At 37.9% G+C, this 20257-nt stretch overlaps 1 protein-coding gene across 2 annotated transcripts in view; it reads left to right on the top strand.

The window, feature by feature from the left end:
* FSTL5 (follistatin like 5) overlaps positions 1–20257 on the top strand; it is a 903458-nt gene that overhangs the window by 588919 nt on the left and 294282 nt on the right. For both annotated transcript variants that reach the window (XM_004382055.1, XM_004382054.2), the window contains one exon: positions 7369–7535. In XM_004382055.1, the coding sequence (XP_004382112.1) occupies positions 7369–7535 (167 nt within the window). The remainder of the gene's footprint in view (positions 1–7368; positions 7536–20257) is intronic.

Here is a 20257-nt window from a genome sequence, read left to right as displayed (position 1 = left end):
GCCCCCTAAATTTGAAGACGTTCTCTTACATTATCATACATTCCTGAAGTATTGAAGTGTAATATAAAAGTTTATTTTCCAAGAACTTTAGTGCTGATATTTAAGCAATTTCCTTGCTCTCCTTTCCTTCTTGCATCTTTGAGTTTTTATCTAGAATCATTTTCTTTCTGCCTGAAGAATAGCCTTCAGAATTTTTTTAAGGTGAAATTTCTTAGTGCATTTTAAAAGTAGATTTATTTTACCTTAATTTTAAATATGTGTGTAAAATTATCAATCTGATTTTAATTTTGCTTCATCACTTTTAATATATCTTTCACCGTCTTTGTTTTATTTTTCTGATTAAAATGAGTCAGCTGCCGAATTCTCCTTGCAAAGACGATCTGTAGTTTTTCATCTGCATCATCTTAAGGTTTTTGTCTGTCTTTGATTTTCTTCAACTTCACTGTTTTATGTCTAAGTGGTGAGATTATTTTCATTTACTTAGCTTGGAATTTGATAGACTTCTTCAATCTATTCACTGATGTCTTTAAATATTGGAAAATTCTCAGTTATTTCTTCAAATATTACCTTTACCCTATTTTCTCTCTTTTTCCTTGTAGGATACCACACCGATGTAATTGAGTTAATTTCTTTTTATTTTCAAATCTTTGTCCTTCTGCTTTTCCTGCTGTGATGATCCTTTTCATCTCTTTTCCTGTTTACTAAAGCTCTATTCCACAGTGTCTAGTTTGCTGTTAAATAATTCAATTTATTTCTTCATTTCAGTTATTACATTTTCCAGTTCTATAATTGTCATGGATTGAATTGTGTCCCCCCAAAATATGTGTCAACTTAGTTATGCCATCATTCCCAGTATTGTGTGGTTGTCCTCCATTTTGTGATAGTAATTTTATGTTAAACAGGATTAGGGTGGGTTCCTGAGGCCCACTCTTCAGATGAAGATTAGACTGGACTGTGGGACATAAAATGATACTCGTGAAGACAGTGCTTCTTAGCTCAAGTAGATACATGAGACTAAATGGGCAGCTCCTGTCTGGAGGCGAGATGAGAAGGCAGAGAGGGTCAGGAGCTGGTTGAATGGACATGGGAAATCCAGGGTGGAAAGGAGGAGTGTGCTGTCACATTACAGGGAGATCAGCTAGGGTCACATAGCAGTGTGTGTAAATTTTGTATGAGAAACTGACTTGAACTGTAAACTTTCACTTAAAGCACAATTAAAAAAAAAAAAAAAGGATTAGGGTGGGGTTGTAACACCCTTACTAAGGTCACATCCCTGATCCAATGTAAAGGAGTTTTCCTGGGGTGTGGCCTGCACCACCTTTTATCTTACAAGAGACAAAAGGAAAGGAAGTAAGAAGAGAGGGGGGACCTCATACCACCAAGAAAGCAGTGCCTGGAGCAGAGCTCGTCCTTTGGACCCAGAGTTCCTGTGTGGAGAACGCCCTAGTCCAGGGAAAGATCGATGACAACGACGGAGTGAACAGAGAAAGCCTTCCCCTGGAGCTGATGTCCTGAACTTGGACTTGTAGCCTCCTAGACTGTGAGAAAATAAATGTGTCTTTGTTAAAGCCATCCACTTGTGGTGTTTCTGTTAGAGCGGCACTAGATGACTGAGACAGTATTTTTCCTTGATTCTTTTATAAACTTAAAATGTATTTTACAGTTTTTAGTTTTTTGTCAAAATTTCTAACCTGGGATTTTAGTTGTGTAACCATAGAAGCTTTACCACCCCCGTGGCTCTGTCACCCTTGTGTTCTGTTTCTGCTCAGTCACATCATGTCGTCTTTCCTCTTTGTGCCATGTTAACCTTGATGGCCTGCCGCACACTGCATTCAAAAATCTGTTTGTAACAGTAATCAGATGACTAGGATGATATTATCTTCCCCCAGAAAAGGAGATTTTGTTTTATGAGAGCCCTAGATAAGAGTGTTGCAGTTTCTACAGTGACTTCTAGAGTGTGGTGCCACAGAGTCTTAGCACAGAGAGGGAGGCGGTCAGTCATTGTTCATCTCCCATATGTCTCCCGGACTGCAGAGCCACGTAAGGGCATGTGGACCTGTCAGCCGTCTCCGCATTTCTCTCTCCCTCTCTCTCTCTTTCTGAGTTATAATTCTCTTCAGGACATAGGCTGGGCACACATTGTTGTCTCTTTAAGAATATAGTTTCCTATTTAATCCAAGGTTATTTGTTTGTTTGCTGTAATTGTTGTTTATTATTTTACTTCCTCAGTGGAACGGTTGGTTAAAGTTATTTAGTCTGTTGGTACTGCAAGAATGAAGTTACTAGATCTCTCCTTTATTTTATTTCAATTTTACAGTAAAAATATAATATACACATACAATATTTTACAGATTAGCAATTCATCTTAAGGTTTTGAGATATTTTTATCACAATATACTAGCTCATATCCTGGCATGTCTAAAGTAGGTAAGCATTAACATTCATTTTGAAATCATATGCTTCTTGCCAAGGTTACTTTCCCAGTAAGTTAAGGAGTTTGTCATTGAGTAATGGTGATCCTCTCATTATGAAAATAATTTATTTCATCTAAGATTCCTGAATGTCATTCTTTGTAATCTATTTCTGCCTAAAGTATTTTATTATTAACCCAAAAAAGCCAAACTCATTGCCATCGAGTTGATTGCAACTCATAGCGACCCTATAGGACAGAGCAGAACTGCCCCATAGGGTTTCCATAGGGTTTCCAAGAAGCATCTGGTGGATTCGAACTGCCAACATTTTGGTTAGCAGCTGAGCTCTTTAATTAACAATTTCTTTTACTGCAGTAGAGAAGGGAAAAATACATGCTATTTGGAAATATTACAGATAAAATTTCCTCTGGGATCCATTCTGTTTAAGGAAGTAGTAGCTTTTAACAAGTTATGCAAATAATTGTTCTAAACATGGGCATTTTGTGCCCAGGAATTTAGATTTTGTAAATAGAGAAATAGAGATTATAAACATGAGAAGAGGAAGAATGTTAGAAGACTAGTATTTTAATGAATTGAGCCAAATATTCAATGTAAGTACTCATTCACAAATCTAAAAAGATGTAGGTGTTTAGAAGATCAGAATCTTGGTTATGACAATTTCTGCTCTTTTTGTGATTTTGAAGGTAAATTTCCATCAAAGTTATAAGAATTATCTTCTGTTTTAACCAGTGTTTCACAAATATTTTTTCCCTTTCTGTACTAATAGTATCGCACAGTCTTTTTACCGAAGTTCCTATTACCATTGCTATCGGCCAGTTGAATGAATGCTTCATTAATACTCATCTGCTGTGGTTTAAGTTGTAGTAAAGTACACTTAAGGGGCTCTGGTGGAGAAATAGTTAACCACTTAGCTGCTAACCCAAAGGTCAGTGGTTTGGACTCACCTGGTGGCTCTGCAGGAGAAAAGACCTGGAGATCTGCTCCCTTAAAGATTACAGCTTAGGAAACCCTATGGGGCAGTTCTACTCTGTCACACTGGGTTGCTAAGAGTTGGAATTGACTCAATGGCACATGACAACCACAGCAACAAACCACACTTGTCTCTTTGGCTTCAGATTCTCCTCAAGGAGAGACTTTTTACTTTCCATTGGTTTGAAAGCAAGCGCTTAACATTTCTCTGAGTCAAGCTGTCAAACGAGAAAGTGCGGTAAGATTTCCACAGAGAGAAACTACAAGTTTCTTAGCCGTCCTAAGTAGTCAAAATAAAAAAGCTGGACTAGAAATAGCATATTAGTCTTTACAACATGAGATCAAAGAAAAGGCCACCACTGGAGCTCAGACTTCTTACTGTGAATACTCGGGAGTGTCTCCGTGAGAGCAAAGGTTGTAGGTGAAAAGGGGTACTGGAGTGTCTCAGAACGCTCAGTACCATCTGTCATACCCAGCCTCTCTTACCTTCTGGCACGGCACGGATGACTCCAGATATTGTGTGATAGGTAAGTTCACAGAAAGAAGACCTTTCAATGTGAATTATCCTTGGAGACAAATGGAAGATGGGTACTAAAAATGATCTGCGCTACCGCTGCACAGGGGCTTCTGTGCGTAACAACTATAAGATGTTGTATGACGGAATGTGATTAACTGTGCCGGCGTTAATACAGAGCCGAGCTAATCATAGCTGATGGAGCAGTAAGTTTTTAATTTTTGCTTCGAAACTCTTGTTTCTACAGTAACAACTTTGATCACTCAAACATACACCGACACTGAGAGACAAACAGTCTTTACTAATAGCTCTCAAAAGTCAGTTTTAGATGCCTAATAGATAAACCCATTGTCGTCGTGTTGATTCCGGCTGTAATTATTGACACCCTATGGGATTATAGGGTCGCTATGAGTCGGAATCGACTGGACGGCAACCGGTAGTAGGTAGTATAGGACAGAGTGGAATTGCCCCACAGGGTTTCCAAGGAGCGGCTGGTGGATTCAAACTGCCAACCTTTTGTTTAGCAGCCTGAGCTCTTAACTGCTGCGCCACCAGGGCTCCTGCATTAGAGATATTGGTTACTGTCCCCCATGGTTATTCTTTTAGATTGTTTATTCATTTCTAGACACAAATATTATTTGACTATGAAAATCAATACAAATTTGATATATTTTCATAAATTCTATTACTTAATATTAAAATATTCTTTATGAACTTTAAGAAGAAAAATGTTTAGCATTTGTGATTTTTATGAGATTAAATCTTTGCTTGATAATAACTTTCAGAAAGCCTAGTGAAGATGTGACTAACAGTTTTGTAGCTAAAAGAAATCTTGCTGCTAAATTTATTTAAGGGAAGGACCACTTGACTCTGAGAAGTAGCCCGTGAATGTATTTGGATTGTGCCCACAACTTTATGTGTCAGGGAAGAGGGAAAATATGCAATATGAAATATGCAGAACAAAGTTAATGACATTTTAAAATACATATCATTATTTAATAACACATATTACCAAAATAGTTTTAAAAACCTTTTTAAAATGTAGCCTTCAGATGAAATAAAATTTTTTTCTATGCATATTAATATTTCCTGGGTAATAGTAACTCTTATTCCTAATTATGCGTTCTCTCAGAAAAAATAAATAAATTACTTGTTAAAAAGAGGCCCAGCATAGTGTTATGCCAATTCTCAGCATTTATTCTAAGATGTTCATATTATCTAATTAACATTGTAATCTGTAACTAATAAATCACCACTAATTTGAATGGCCTGGGACCTAATTCCAGATGCGAAACATCAGTAAAGAGACTCCAGGGTGACTTTGTAGCAATTGTGCTTCTGAATGGCAGAATCGCCAGTGTTAACGTGGTGTTTCAAGAATCAGGTGTCTCGTTGTCTCTTACATGATTTTGCGAGAAAACTGAAAGCTAGAATTCAGGATTGCTAATGGAAAATTATTAATAACTCTTGCATGCGACTGCCCATGATGTTATTACTTTTATTATGCTCTTTCTTCCCATAAGTTTGTGCTATTTAAAAAAAAAAGATTTAAAGAAACACTGTGTCTGCAAATTTCAAGCTCTTCCTGTGCTTAATTTTAAGGTCAAATATATTTCCTTTAAATATATAATATTTAATATGTATATTTATCATATATATTTATTCTGTATTATATATTTTAAATTTCTAAATATAATTATATATGTATATGTGCATATATATATATATATCAGTAGATATTCAAAAAAGCAGAGTAAACTATTCCCTATATTCTTATTAACTCAGGAAGAACTGAAATAAAATAAGACTATGAATAAATATCATTAACAGAACATTAATCTGTGCATACAAAGAACTGAGCAAGATGCTTGTTACCCATTTCTATTAGCAATTAACGACCAAAGAATAACCTTGACTAGGTGTCTCTCTACAAGCGTTTTTCAATTTCAAAAGCGTGTTTGCCCCTTCTTTGAAAACACAAAACAATGATGAATTAAGTAACTATGGCTTTTACATTTAGAAACTGGAATTTGTATAAGAGAATATGATGGTCAGTCTATTTCTGGTTATATTCAGTAGATATTGGTGTGACAGCCAGTATGCCATAATGACGGACATTCCTTAACATTTACACTTGACGTGTGTGTGTGTGTGTGTGTGTGTGTGTGTGTGTGTGTGTGTGTGTGGAGGTGGGGGTGGTGCTGTATGTTTCATCCTGGCCTTAAGATACAAAAACTTGTGCCATTTTTGGCAATGCAATTTGTGATGGTACCCAAAACAAAAACCTGTTGACTGAGTACCTCTACTCTAGAAAATATCATTTGATTAGTATTTCTCTTCCCCCTCAAGAGGAAGATGGGATTAGGGAAGACAGAGAGGATGAAAAGGAAGGAAAACAATGTTAGCGGAAGCATCTGCAGTCATACTGCCTGATGGTGTTTAGTACAAATTTAAAGCCTTCACTCTCTTCACTTACCCTCCAAGTAAAGTATCAACCACAACAAAGGAACAAATTTAAACTAGAGTAGTCATCTGTGGTATTTTTAACCTGGTTAAAACAGAACAAAGTCAAAGCACAAGACTCAGTCATAGTGTGGTGAGTGTCTGTGAGCACATCTGAAAGGAAAGGGCAGCCGGGACGTGAGTGCAGTGCTGGTGGGTGTCATCCCAGCCATCTCTCAGAATAACCGACCCTGTCACAGTTAATTCTCATGGTCTATTGTTAAAGACTGTCTGAAAACAGGAAAAGAAAGCCAGATTCAGAATTCAGATAGTATTTTCATATTTCAGCATAATTATTAGGACCAATGTGTTCATTGGTTGGTTAAAAACACAATATTTAACTTAAAAATTAAAGGATCTGAGAATGACTGTACCGCACCGATGCTATCTTAGAAAGGCAGCTGACAGAATTTCACTTAATTGCTGTTTGGTCGGCGAACTTCAGTCTTTTCTCCTTCAACTTCCCAAATAAATCGTATTGCTTTAGAGCTGATTTATGTTTCCAGCATAATGATGCATTTTACCCATTCAGCTATGCTGGTGTTCTCTGAAGCCAGCCAGCCATGATCTCACCTCACCTATACAATAAATCTATCAGTGAATAAACAACATCGTTTTTATTTCAACGTCGATGACACACTGCATGTTGAGTTGGCAGTTAAATAATTTCTCTCTCTTTTAGGTACAATCTTCTAGCCTTATTATACCTCTACTTCTAAGACTCGTTTCTTCTTTAGTTCTGTGCTTCGAGAGCATGCCTGCCAATCAGTTCAATTGGAATGCCATTCTGACCTTTTACTGGAAACAATTTACTCTTTCTTCATTGCATCCTAGGCTTTTTTCCCTTTGATTCTAATTAAAAGCCTTAATTACTAGCATTTAGAAACTTTATACTAATTAACCTTAAAAAACTAGGTGCTCATCGACATTCCTGACACTCTGTCTTCACAGAGGTTATCCAGCTGAGTCTTCCTGCAGGCCAGAAAGTGAGCGTCACTGCAGCAACTGGGGGACAGAGTGCTGTGCTGAGCTGTGCCGTTCAGGGAGCCCTGAGGCCCCCCATCATCTGGAAAAGGAACAATATTATTCTAAACAATTTAGATTTGGAAGACATCAACGTGAGTACATATAGATTGCTTTTTTGATTTGTATATTTCACATAATGTACTCTAGATTTGGTGAAATGTGGGAGGCTTACTAAGTATTGGCTGTAGAGCAGAAGATAATGATTGGTACGCTAGCATACCCATACTGATGACTGAAAGAAGCCCTATAGATCATTTGAAATTATTTAAACCATCAGTAGAGATTTGTTCAGCAGGTTATGTGGAATGTGTTGGTGGGAGAATGAATTAGTGCAAAATCTTAGAGGGGGTGTCTATTAAATTTTAAAAAGCAAATACTCTTATCATAGCAAATCCACAGCTAGGAATTATTCCTATAGATATACTTATATGTGAATTTAAATATATATGTATAAAATTGTTCACCTTTACAATGTTTGTAAAAATAAAATATGTATATATATATATATTAGAAATACCATCAGTAGGACACATGATAGTATATGTGTGTGTGTGTAATATAATTCTGTATTGTTATTAAAATTAAAGAGGGGGATTTATATGTGCTGACATAAAAGTGTGATATTCATATGTTTATATTCTTATACAGAATGTTCCCATTCATCTAAGTCTATATGTTGTGTGTATAGTAATTTCTAGAAGCATGCCTATGTTATGCTTCCGTGGTGGCTCTAAGGAGGAAGGAGTCAGGGAGGAAATGTAGGCTTATCTCCAAGTGCTGCTCATTGTACTCTTTGCGTTTCTAACATGTACATACATTAATTTTTACTAAGAAAATAGTTTTCAAAAAATAATATTGTGGTGCGGTTATTTATTGACATGATTTAGTTGGGATTCTTTTTATTGAAGTCTCACAAACACAGTTCAAAATCCTAAGGAAAAAGAAGATTGTGTTGGAAACTTCCTGGGTTCAGTTGTCTTCAGGAATGCCTGGATTTCAGGGTTTCTAAACATATCGTTAAATGTCTGTTTCCTCTCTGTCCTTGGGGTTTATTTTTAGACAAGTGGTCTCCATGTTACAGGGAACGTGGTCACAAGCAAACCCAAATGTGTATTGATTAGAGCTCTTGATCCCAGAAGAAGCCCCATGTCCTGGTCCCTATAGAACTCGTCCTAGGAAGGAGTCAGAAGTAGGCAGCTAGAGCTGCCTGACTTTCCTTGAACTAATTACTCCGTCCAACCATGCAGTACACTGATTGGCCAAGCTAGGGTCGAGTGTTCTCTGGGCCAAGAGGCGACCACCCAACTCAATGGAGTCGATCTGGGTTATCAACGAATGGTGGCTGGGTAGTTTCCCAATAGATGGGTATGTCAGAAAAAAAAAAAAAAAATCCCCCCAAACCTTCATATTCTACTACTATTGGTTAATGATCTCTGGACTTCATGCGTGTGCCCGACGTCTGTAACTGCCCGAATCACCAACAGCTTGTCTCGAAGTAGTTGCCTTTACGGCTGAGCACCAGCGTACAGCTCATAGAGTGTTAGAAGAGGGTAAAGGCAGTTTTGGTTCAAATACTTCATGAAGTATTAGAAACAAGAAAATATTAATCAAAACAAATAAATGATTTATTGTCTAGAATCAGGCAACAAGTTTCTCCACTCAGATTTATTCCTTGCAATTCAGTATCTAAACCCAATCCAATAGGGTACAGCTCCAAAGGTGAACTAAAAACAAGAGCAAACACACAGACCCCAGGACATTCATCTGTTCCTTCCATCCTTCCCAAGCTGTCAGAAGTGAACATCATCCTAGAAGATGAAAAGAGTAAAAAATCCTGCGGTTAGAGGGTATCTATGGACATGAGGAGGTGCAATTCCACTTTTGTTTTGTGATTTTGGGGTTTTAAGATCTGCATGCATATAAGCCTTAGTTATTATTTTATTATTATTATCTCTCAAGAAAGCCATCGTCCCTCCACTTATTCTTTACTGCTTTTTAAAGAACCCTACAGCACTGGCCCCAGAAAGTCACCCCTATTTGTTGTATCATCCTAAGGCTCTGGGGTAATGTAATAGAATGCATCAAGAAACAGGATCTTTAACCCATTTTTTAAATCGATACAATTTTTTTCTAAATGTGCTCACATCTAGGCACTTTCCTCGGATAGTATATGAAGAATAATGTTTAACTATCAAGAATAGTGTGTCATAACAGATCTAATCTCAGGGGCATTTGAGTTTATCTGAGAGATACGATCCTAGAAAAATCATCCTGGGTTTGCTTTATGAGTTTCTACGTCTACATTTTACCTTTTCTTTTTCTATCCTCATCCTTACTGTCAACCTGTCAACTATGATTTACAATAAGGCCTTTTATTCTAATGTGCTGTGGTTTGAAAACCCCAAACAAGCTTGTATGAAGTGTTTCAAGAATAAGAGAGAATATGTTATGAGTGATATTCTGTGGATAACTAGCAAAAGTTGACACATTCTTGTGCATGAATCTTATAAATTCCCTTGCTACCTCCTTTCTTCTAGAGATTTAAAATTTCTAGAAAAATGTCTTCTGGATAAGTTAGGTCTGAGATTATTAAATAAGAACTGAGGTAAGTAAATTGATATCAAGTTATTTTGGATAGACTTCAAAGAGCAGATACATTTTATATGAATTTTAAAAATATTTCCAATATTTAGAAAGTTTCAGTTTAATTTTGAACCACATTTAGTTAAATTGAACAAACATTCATAATATATAGTATACACAGAACTAGTAGCCTTTCAAAATTAAAACTGCAGAGATTATCCAGAGATACTTGTGAAATAAGGTAAGTTTATTAAATTTCCCAATATACTCCTGGTGTTTTCATTTAATTATCAACTGTGAAATTATCAAAATACATTTTGAAAGTATTTAACAATATGACTGTCATGTTAAATAGAAGATTATACTTGGCTCTGCTTACAAGTCTGCCAATATAAAGACTTTATAATACAGATAAACAATATAGATATATATTGTCAGCTCTGTCTCTAGTGGACACATGTTTTCTGGTTACCCACAACCATTTGAATACTGCCTTAATGTTTTGACAATTCCTTCTCTATGAATTTTGCTTCCCCAAAGTGGAAACCAAAAAACTTGCTTGCTTAGCCTTCCCTGCAGTTAGGATGCATAAATGTGAACAAAGAGTCTTTAACAAACAGACCTGATGAGCAAGACCCCATTTCCTAAGCAAGAACGTGAAAAGGCAGGCACTTTAGAGAATTTTTTTCACCCCAGCTATTCTTCTGGGCCAGTGCCAGGGCAGCAGAACCCTGTTCTCAAAGATGGCGGTGATTGGCACTCTAGGGGTGCTCAGCCTTCAGTGTCAGTGGGGTCTTCACTAGGTCGGTCTCAGTATGCTCCTTGGGCATCTTTGATGGTATCTCAGACTCCAAGGCAGACATTCTAGGATCTTCCTAAAATTCTTTATTAAATTCCATACTGCTTAAAACTAGCTAGAATAGGTTCTGCTGTTTACCACTAAGAATACTGTTTAATTAAATTTTGGAGGGTTTAGTTACATTAAATATGTTTCTAATTATATCTATCGAAGATGTTTTTCTTAGATATGGATTTCTGGTAAGTTGAAAGAACAATATGATTTTCTAATAGTAAACTACATTCTCATTTTGCTCATAAGCAAGGGAAATTTTCTAAAAATTCAGACATGAATCAATTTTTATACTCTATTAGTAAATTATAAATTTTCACAAAAGTGAGTTTAATTACCATTAAATTAAGTAGAGTTAAAATTATATTATAAATGCTTTTCCCATGAAAGGAAGTCAGTGAAAATTTGCAAACTCCTTTCTAAGTCTTCGGAGCCCTGGTTGTGAAGTAGTTAAGAGCTACAGCTGCTAACCAAAAGGTCAGCAGTTCAAATCCACTAGCCCCTCTTTGGAAACCCTATGGGGCAGTTCTACTCTGTCCTGTAGAGTCGCTGTGAGTCAGAATTGACTCCACGGCAACACATTTGGTTTTAGAGTGTATGTTCTCCCAGTCAATACATGAATACTTTCTCATTGCAAAAGATTAAAATAATATTTATGCATAAAGAAAAGGAATCCATGGCAACTGGTTTTGTTTTTTTGTTGCTTTTTTTTTCTTTTTTCTGTCTGAGTCTAGATCCAGAGGTTAACTATTTCTCCTGACATGGTGGCTTGCCAATGTGGGCTGTGCCTGAATTCCAGTTACTCCTCAGCCACTAGGAGCGATGGGACCTTTCTGTGTCCCGGTCCCCTTATCTGTAAAATAAGAATAAAAACAGACTTAACTCATTGTTTATTCTCTTTTGTGAGAATATGATAAAGCTTGTGAAGTAGTTACCCACTTTGCCCAGCACATGGTAAGTCTTCAGTTAATCTAGGATCTTGTTTTTCCTTGTCTCTCCTCCTCTTCTTCTTCCTTCTCCCCCTCCTTCTTGTCTCCTTATATATGTTTCATGGAGAACAGGCTCCCTCCCCTGTGCCTAAAAGAGCAGGAATTTACTGTTAGGGTACAAATAGTAATTAACAGGGGAGATTGACACCTCACAAGAAAAGCTGAAACAAATTTTAGCCGCGGATTATATTCACCGGAAATGGAAGATTTTTCTTTATTTACTGCAGCATTAGGAATCATGCTATCTTATCTCTCGATTTTTCATCAATCTCTACTCAGATAACATGACATTAATTTGACTCCGTTGCTATACATTCATCCATTTTCTTTTGTCTGTACATGTTACCTCTATTCTCTTTTTGCCTAAAGTTCTGAAAAACATCTCATTAGCTTTTGTGGACCATACTGCTGTGGGTGGAGCACGGCACTCTAGCTATGATGGTGGTATGGTTGTATCTGGGCCTGAGTCCTGATCCTGGTCTGCTCTACAGTGACCACAGGGTGCCAATGACAAGGCTGACTTCTCCTATCAGACCTCACTCTCTCCAGCTGGACCCTGTTTTGCAAGTTTCAGTTATTACAATGAAAATTGCCATCAAATCAGAAAGAACTGATATAATTTTTATTGCTATGACTTTCAGTAACTTCACAATAAGTGTTGCCAGAATTCCCATTTGCATTTGAATTTAAGGTTCACAACAATTTATTATTATCATTATTATAGGTATGTCCCAAATTTTGCATGGGACATATGTATACTAAAAATATTCTTGTTTATCTGAAATTCAACTTTAAGTGGATGCCCTATATTCTGTTCAAGAAGTCTGGCACTCTATTTACATGAAACTCAAACTGGACTGCATACCGTATTAAGCCACTTTCCCACAAATGATACTCAGTTACAGTCCACTTATATCTCTGGGGTTTGAATCATTTGAATTTAATCAATTGACTTTGTAGCTTTCCATTTCTTTCTCATTCTATTTCTTAGAATTTGTTCTCTGGTTTTGTTTTCTACATCAATCTAACTGCGTCCGTTACTAATTATGTCTAGCCCTGAGTAGAAGAGACTGAAAACATAGTGGCTTACCCACACAGGACTTTCTTCTTAGATGAACTCTCTGTACAAATTGGGCTGTCTACAGCTGGCATGGCAACTCCACGAAGCATCTACAAATCAAACTCCTATCTCTTCTCTGTTGTTTCCAGAGCATGACAGTCACCCTCAAGGTCATCTCAGGTTTCATTAGGGTTGTTGGAGCCCTGATCATCATGTCTACACGCAGGCTAAGGAGCCCTGGTGGCGCCATGGTTAAAGTACTCTGCCGCTAACCAAAGTGTCGGTGGCTGGAACCCGCCAACTACTCCGTGGCAGAAAGATGCGGCAGTCTGATTCCACAGAGATTTACAGCCTTGGAAAGCCTATGGGGCAGTTCTATTCTGTCCTATAGGTTGCTTATGACAGGCCAGGAGCAGGAAGAAGTAAATGAAAGGCAAAGGTGACTCATTTCTGCTCTTACCAAGAGAAATCCTGAAAGTCCCACATCTGTTTCTAGGTCACTGATGGGAAATGCCCACATGTTTATAAGGGAGACACACTGCTCAGGGTTCCGTCACAAAGGAGAAAGAGGAAAGTGGGTATTAGGTGGCAACAAGTGATTTCCACCACTTTATCCAAACTCATCTAAGTGGATATAAGATTTTATACTATTTTTATACTATTTTTCTGTATTGATTCAATATGTTACCCTTATTATTCCAAATATGGACACTTTGCAAACCATTTTTGTGCCTTTAGTATATATACCAGCCTTCAATTTGTGTTTTGCTTGTTTGTTAGTTTGCTTGGCTTTTATAGGCTTTCAGTTAATATTCTGCAAACTTTTTCTTACATTCAGACTGATGAATTTTCCTTCCAGTCATTCTTAAGCCAGTTCCATCCTGCAACTTATTTGAAGCAATTCTTGGATATCCACTTGCTATCCTTTTAAAGCAATAATTCTGATGAAAAAAAAAAAAAAATCACCCACAAATAATAAATAGCTGAAATTATTGTTTTAATTCAAGCCAGACTCCAATTGCAGGTGTGAGTACTTGCCACATTATTAGGCTTCTTTAAACACTAGATTTTCTAGTAGAGAGCTGACAAAACTAGAACTAAGATGTATCGAAGAGTAAAAAATAAATTTTTCCTTATATGTCTGGCTTTTTAAATGCATTTAATGCTTAATATAGATTATACCTTATTCTGATAAGAAAGATTTCAGACTATGTACCCATTGCTGTCGAGGCGGTGAATATGTACTGTACTTCATATTTAGAATAAAATTTCCTAGTCATATCTAGCTTCCAGAAACCTTGAGTCCTAGCAGCCCCCCAAAAAATGACAGTATAATTGGTAAAAATGAAAAAAAACTGGATGATTGCATCATGCTCCCTCCCTTCCTGAAGTGATTTGCCAGGTATGGTCTTTGGGGTTCCCTATACATTTGCACATATTTAAGTGTTGCCTGCTTATGTTGGAAAAACAAACACACCTTGATTGCTTGAGAAATTCCAAGTGTATTTTTAGGAAACAGAGACAAAGGCCACAGTGATATATTTTTTTTTTTCTTTTAGCACTTTGAGTATGTTATTGTATTGCCTTCTGGCCTCCATGATTTCTGAGAAAATATCCGTATTTAATCTTATTGAGGATCCATTTTTATTATTATTATTATTATTTAAGGATCCTTTTTATGTGATGACTCACTTCTCTCTTGCTACTTTCAAGATTTTCTCTTTACCTTTTGTTTTTGAGAGTTTGATTATAATGTATCTTAGAGTGGGGTATTTGGAGTTTACCTTTCTCTTTCTCTCTTCTCCTTCTTGTTGTTGTTCTGACTCATAGCAACCCCATGTACAACAGAACGAAATACTTCCTGCTCCTGTGCCATCCTCACAATCGTTGCTATGTTTAAGCCCATTGTTGCAGCCACTGTGTGAATCCATCTCTGAGCATCTTCCTCTTTTTCAATCACCCTCACTTTAACAAGTATGGTGTCCTTCCTCTGGGACTTCTCCCTCCTGGTAGCATGTCACAATTACCTGGGATGAAGTCTTGCTATCCTCACTTGTAAGGAGCATCGTTGTTACCTAAAGTGGGTCCTGCTCAGTGCGGCTTCTAGTCACTAAAGCCACACCGAGATGAAGAGAGAGGAAGAGCGTTCACTGCAAGTGCGCAGGCAAGGAGCAAGGAGGTGTATACCTCAAACCAAGCTCCCCAAACAAGGGGAGGCAGAACCTTTTATATCGTCTCTCACAAGGAAGTACATACAAATATTATGGACTGCATAGGTTATCATGCTGTGCAGGTGCACTAAGACAAATGACATTTTTTCTTTGGCGTGCAGGCTAGTAAGCTCAGTTTGACTGGCTTGAGCCACATCCAGCATTTTGGGGACAATGGATAGGAGGGGGCAGGTTCTCTTTGGTGTGAGCAGCTCCCAGTTCAGCCACCACACCCACTGCCATCACCTAAGGTTTTGTTTGCTAATGACCAAACAGAAGCTGGCTTCCTTATCATTCTGCCTGTACTTCTTCCAAGACAGATGTGTTTGTTCTTTTGGCAATCCATGGTATATTTTATATTCTTCAACAACACCATAATTCAGAGGCATCAGTTCTTCTTCGGTCTTCCTTTTTCACGGTCCAGCTTTAACATGCATATGAAGCAATTGAAAATACCATGGCTTGGGTCAGGTACACCTTAGTCTTCAATATGACATCTTTGCTTTTTAACACTTTAAAGAGGTCTTTTGCTGCAGCTTTGCCGAATATAATACATCGTTTGCTTTCTTGACTGGTGCTTCCATGGGCATTGATTGTGGTTCCAAATAAAATGAAATCCTTGACAACTTCAATCTTTTCTCTGTTTATCATGACGTTGCTTATTGGTTCAGTTGTGAGGATTTTTGTTTTCTTTATATTGAGGTGTAATCCATATCGAAGGCTGTAGTCTTTGATCTTTATCAGAAAGTGCTTCAAGTCCTCTTCACTTTTAGCAAGCAAGGTTGTGTCATCTGCATAACCCAGGTTGTTAATGAGTCTTCCTCCAATCCTGATGCCCCCTTCTTCATCATATAGTGCAGCTTCTTGGATTATTTGCTCAGCATACAGATTGAATAAGTATGGTGAAAGGATACAACCCTGACACAAACCTTTCCTGATTTTAAACCATGCAGTATCCCTTTGTTCTGTTCGAATGTCTGCCTCTTGGTCTATGTACAGGTTCCTCATGAGCACAATTAAGTGTTCTGGTATTCCCATTCTTTGCAATATTATCCATAATTTGTTATGATCCACACAAAAGGCTTATTAAAAATTCACCTTTTTCTTGATGCTGCATTCTTTTAGTTTCTGCAATCTTCCAAGTGCTTTTCAGCCTTCTTAATAAGTTGATTATACCAACTTCTGGCTGTTTTCCTTAGTGATCCTGCTGCAGGATGAGAGCATAAAACTGATCATGAGACCTTCTTCCAGAAAGATCCCATATGTCTTCGACAGGAGAACACAATACGAATTAGTACACTCAAAAGAAAAAAGGAGAGTTTAGATCTTGGCCTTGAAGGATTAGAAGAAATAGAGCATTTCTAGAGGTATATGAGGAAATTGTCCAAGTAACAATGTTAACATGAAGCAGAAATGGGCAAATCATGTCCAGGAAGCAAAGCGTCAACCAACTCAGTTGCTGTAGTGGCTCTTAGTACGAAGTACCTGTAGAGAATGAGGCTTTCCGGAACCTAAATAAACACTGAGAATTGCCGAGGCTCATCTGATGAACTATTAACCTGGCCTGTGAGGAATGCATTCGCTTAAGTTTTATTTGTTTGTTTGTTGAAGAAAATTTGGGATAGGAGTTTGGGAATAAGCTGTGTATACCTTGTCTCAGATTTCTGTGAAGAGTACAGGTTTGAGTAGGAGCTGAAGTTCTATTTCTTTCACAAGTGTGTAAGAAGAAATTCTCTGTCAATAGATGTGGAAAAAGCAGAAGTAAAATATAACTCAAAACCTTGAGTCCTAGCAGCCCCCCAAAAAATGACAGTATAATTGGTAAAAATGAAAAAAAACCTGGATGGTAAATTGATTTATTGTTGAAATTAGAATATGTGCTTCCATTTAATTATATCAATTTTGTGATGATTAAATGAAAACCTGTAGAAAATATGTGTAGTTTGGAAAGAGAAGATTATTCCTATTTATAGAAAAATTCCTTACTAGTGTTTAAAAGTATTCCTGTGTCTAATCACTGTTACTGACTGTTTTGGAGATCCTTCAAGGTACCGGTTATAATTCTGGGTATGGGACTATGACTGCTGAGTACCACTTTTGTCCTAGGAAATCCTTCTATATCAACTCTGATACTTATAATGAGAAAGGCATTGCTATACCAATTTTACTGCAAGAAAAGCTAAAACTACGTAGCTTCTGGCACAATATGCTTCACGCCAAGACCTGCACCTGTGTGGCTTGAAAAAAATCACAGCATTTTCTTCTACTCATGATGGTTTTACTCATTAAAAACATTTCTACTAAGTTATCTAAATGTGCCTTTATTGATTTTTGTACATTCTCTTATGTTAAAAATGATCTCTTACAATAAATGTACATTTTGAAATGTTCAGTGTAGCTTGAGACAGAAAATGAGCTGAAGATAAAGACATACGTGGTAGTGTCACAGGCCACTTACATAATGAAGGAAGCATCAGCTACTTTGCTGTGAGTTACAGGTGATAAATGAGGACATAATTTTTAAATAAAGATTAACTGTTTAAGAAACACAGCTCTGGAATCACTACGATTGTATTATGACCAAGTGACGTATATTTTTTGTAAACCAGGGAGAAACAAGTGTTGTAGCAGAATAGTTCAGTGTCACGAAGACTTTATAGTCTTTATAGAAATGACATAAACCTTCAAGAGAGGGGTGAATTCTACTCTTAATCTTACAGAAAAGTATATGATTATAGAGATGGAAGTTGTTGCTAGGGAGAAGGATGCCTTATACTTAGTAAGTAAGAAGAACAGAGTAAGTAAATGGTGACAACTGGAGAGATACATATGATCAACATTTTATGAAGAAGGGAAGCTATTTAAAACAAACGCTTTGGGGACATTATAAACTTCTGTGTTCAAGAAAAAATATACCTTATTGTCCTCTTCCTCACTTTGTGTCTTCTGCAAATACCATTACCATTTCCTCCACCTCACTCATTGTCTTTTTCATCTAGTGCTACAATAACAGAAATACAAGGGGTGGCTTTAACCAACAGAAATTCATTTTCTAACAGTTTAGAAGGCTAGAAGTCCGAATTTAGGATGCTGGTCCAGAGGAAGGCTTTCTCTTTCTGTCCATTCTCGGGGAAGGTCCTTGTCACTTTTCAGCTTCAGTTTCTTGGTTCCCTGGAGACCTCAATTGTTGCGTGGCACCTGTCTTCCCCCATCTCTGCATGCTTGTGCGAGTGCTTGCTCAATCTCCTGTTTGATATCTTAAAAGAGATTGACTTAAGATACTCCCAACACTAATATTTCCTCATTAACATAACAAAGAAAACTCATTCTTAAATGAAATTATAACCACAGGCATACCCACCCATTGTCTTTCCGTTGATTCCAACTCAAAGTGACCCTACAGGACAGCATAGGACTGCTCTGTAGGGTTTCTGGTGGCACAGTGGTTAAGAGCTTGGCTGCTAACCAAAAGGTCAGCAGTTCGAATCCACCAGCCACTCTTGGAAACCCTATGGGGCAGTTCTACTCCATCCTGAGTTGGAATCGACTTGACAGCAGTATTTTGGTTTTGTGTAGGTTTAATCTTTATGGAAGAAGATTGCTGTATCTTTCTCCTGCAGAGAAGCTGGTTGGTTCAAACCACTGACCTTTGGGTTAGCAGCCAAGGGCTTAATCACTACACCACCAGGGCTCCTTAACCATAGATACATATAGGGGTTAGAATTTACAACACACATTTTTGGGAGACTGTATTCAATCCATAACATTCCACACTTTGCCCCCCAAAATTTGTGTCCTTCCCAAATGCAAAACACATTCAACCCAACACATAAACCCAAAAGTCTTAAATCAACTCCAAGCCCAAAATCTTATCTTCTGAATCATCGAAATCAAATATGGGTAAAACTTTAGACATATTCCATCCTGAGACAAAATTCCTCTTCATCTGTGAACCTGTGAAGTCTATAATACAAGTTATCTGCTTCCAAAGCTCAATGGTGGAACAGGCACAAAGTAGACATGTCTATTAAAAATGGGAGCCAGTAGAGGGAAAGAAAGGATGACGGGAACCAAGCAAGTCCAAAACCCAGTAGAACAAATTACATTAGCTCCCAAGGCTTGAATATAATCCTTTGTTCTTCGAGATCATCTGGGCAATGGTCCTGACCTCCAGATTCTGGGTGTTAGCCATTTTCTCTGCATTTTGGGTGTAGGCTCCTCAGCCCTGGGCTTCAGCCCTCCCTTCCAGGCCCTCTGGGAAAGCAACTCTGCACCCTTGGCTTTGCGTGGCCCATTCTCCTAGTCCATCTGAGTGTTGACCCCAACCCCTTGGACCCAGCAATCTCTGCTCTCCTGCCAGTTGGGCAGACCACTGGGTGGCAACCCCATCCTCTTGAACTTTGAGCATGGCAACCCCACACACCAGAACCCAGTTGGTGGAGATCTGACTCTATAAAACCTAAGACCCCATGGCTCTACCCAGGAGTCTGTAGCTCCACAATTTGAAACTCAGGGGTCCGTGGCTCCAGCCTTTGAGACCTAGGAGACTGTGCCTCCAGCCTTTGAAAGCAAGGCACTCGTGCTTCCTTTGTTTGTTCCATCAGTTCTGCTGATCTTCAAGCTGCTCCAGGGATGGTCCTTTTCTTTTCTTGGAGCACAACAGATGTAGCTACTGTGGCCCATTTTCTGCCTGTAGAATTTCAAGAGGCAGAGAGCTTTCCTTCATTTCATCCTGTCTCTGTCTGCTTCAGTCTAAGTTGCTGTTTTTTTTGCTGTGGTAGTTGGTTAGCTCTATCAGTCACAGGCTTAATCTTTTTAACGAAAGCTTCTGTAGCCACATCCTTGGTGAAAATTCTAGCACGTGTCCTGCATTTGTACAACAGAATTTTGCAGACTTTTAAGTTTTGTTTCCATTTTGCACAGTTCATTTTCAAGTCCATCTCTTTCCTCTAGCATTTTAGTATATGTAGCAAGGAGAAACCATGTGGCCCCTTTAAGATCTTGCTTTAAAATCTCCTCAGCCAAATATCCAAGTCCTATAATAACTTACGAGTCCTACCCTACCCTAAACATTTGAACATAGTTTAGACAAGCTCTTTGCCACTCCATCAAAGGCACCACC

This window comes from Trichechus manatus, unplaced genomic scaffold (genome assembly GCF_000243295.1).
Source record: "Trichechus manatus latirostris isolate Lorelei unplaced genomic scaffold, TriManLat1.0 scaffold00089, whole genome shotgun sequence".
Lineage (NCBI taxonomy): Eukaryota > Metazoa > Chordata > Mammalia > Sirenia > Trichechidae > Trichechus > Trichechus manatus.
This window is presented reverse-complemented; position numbering and strand designations above follow the sequence as displayed.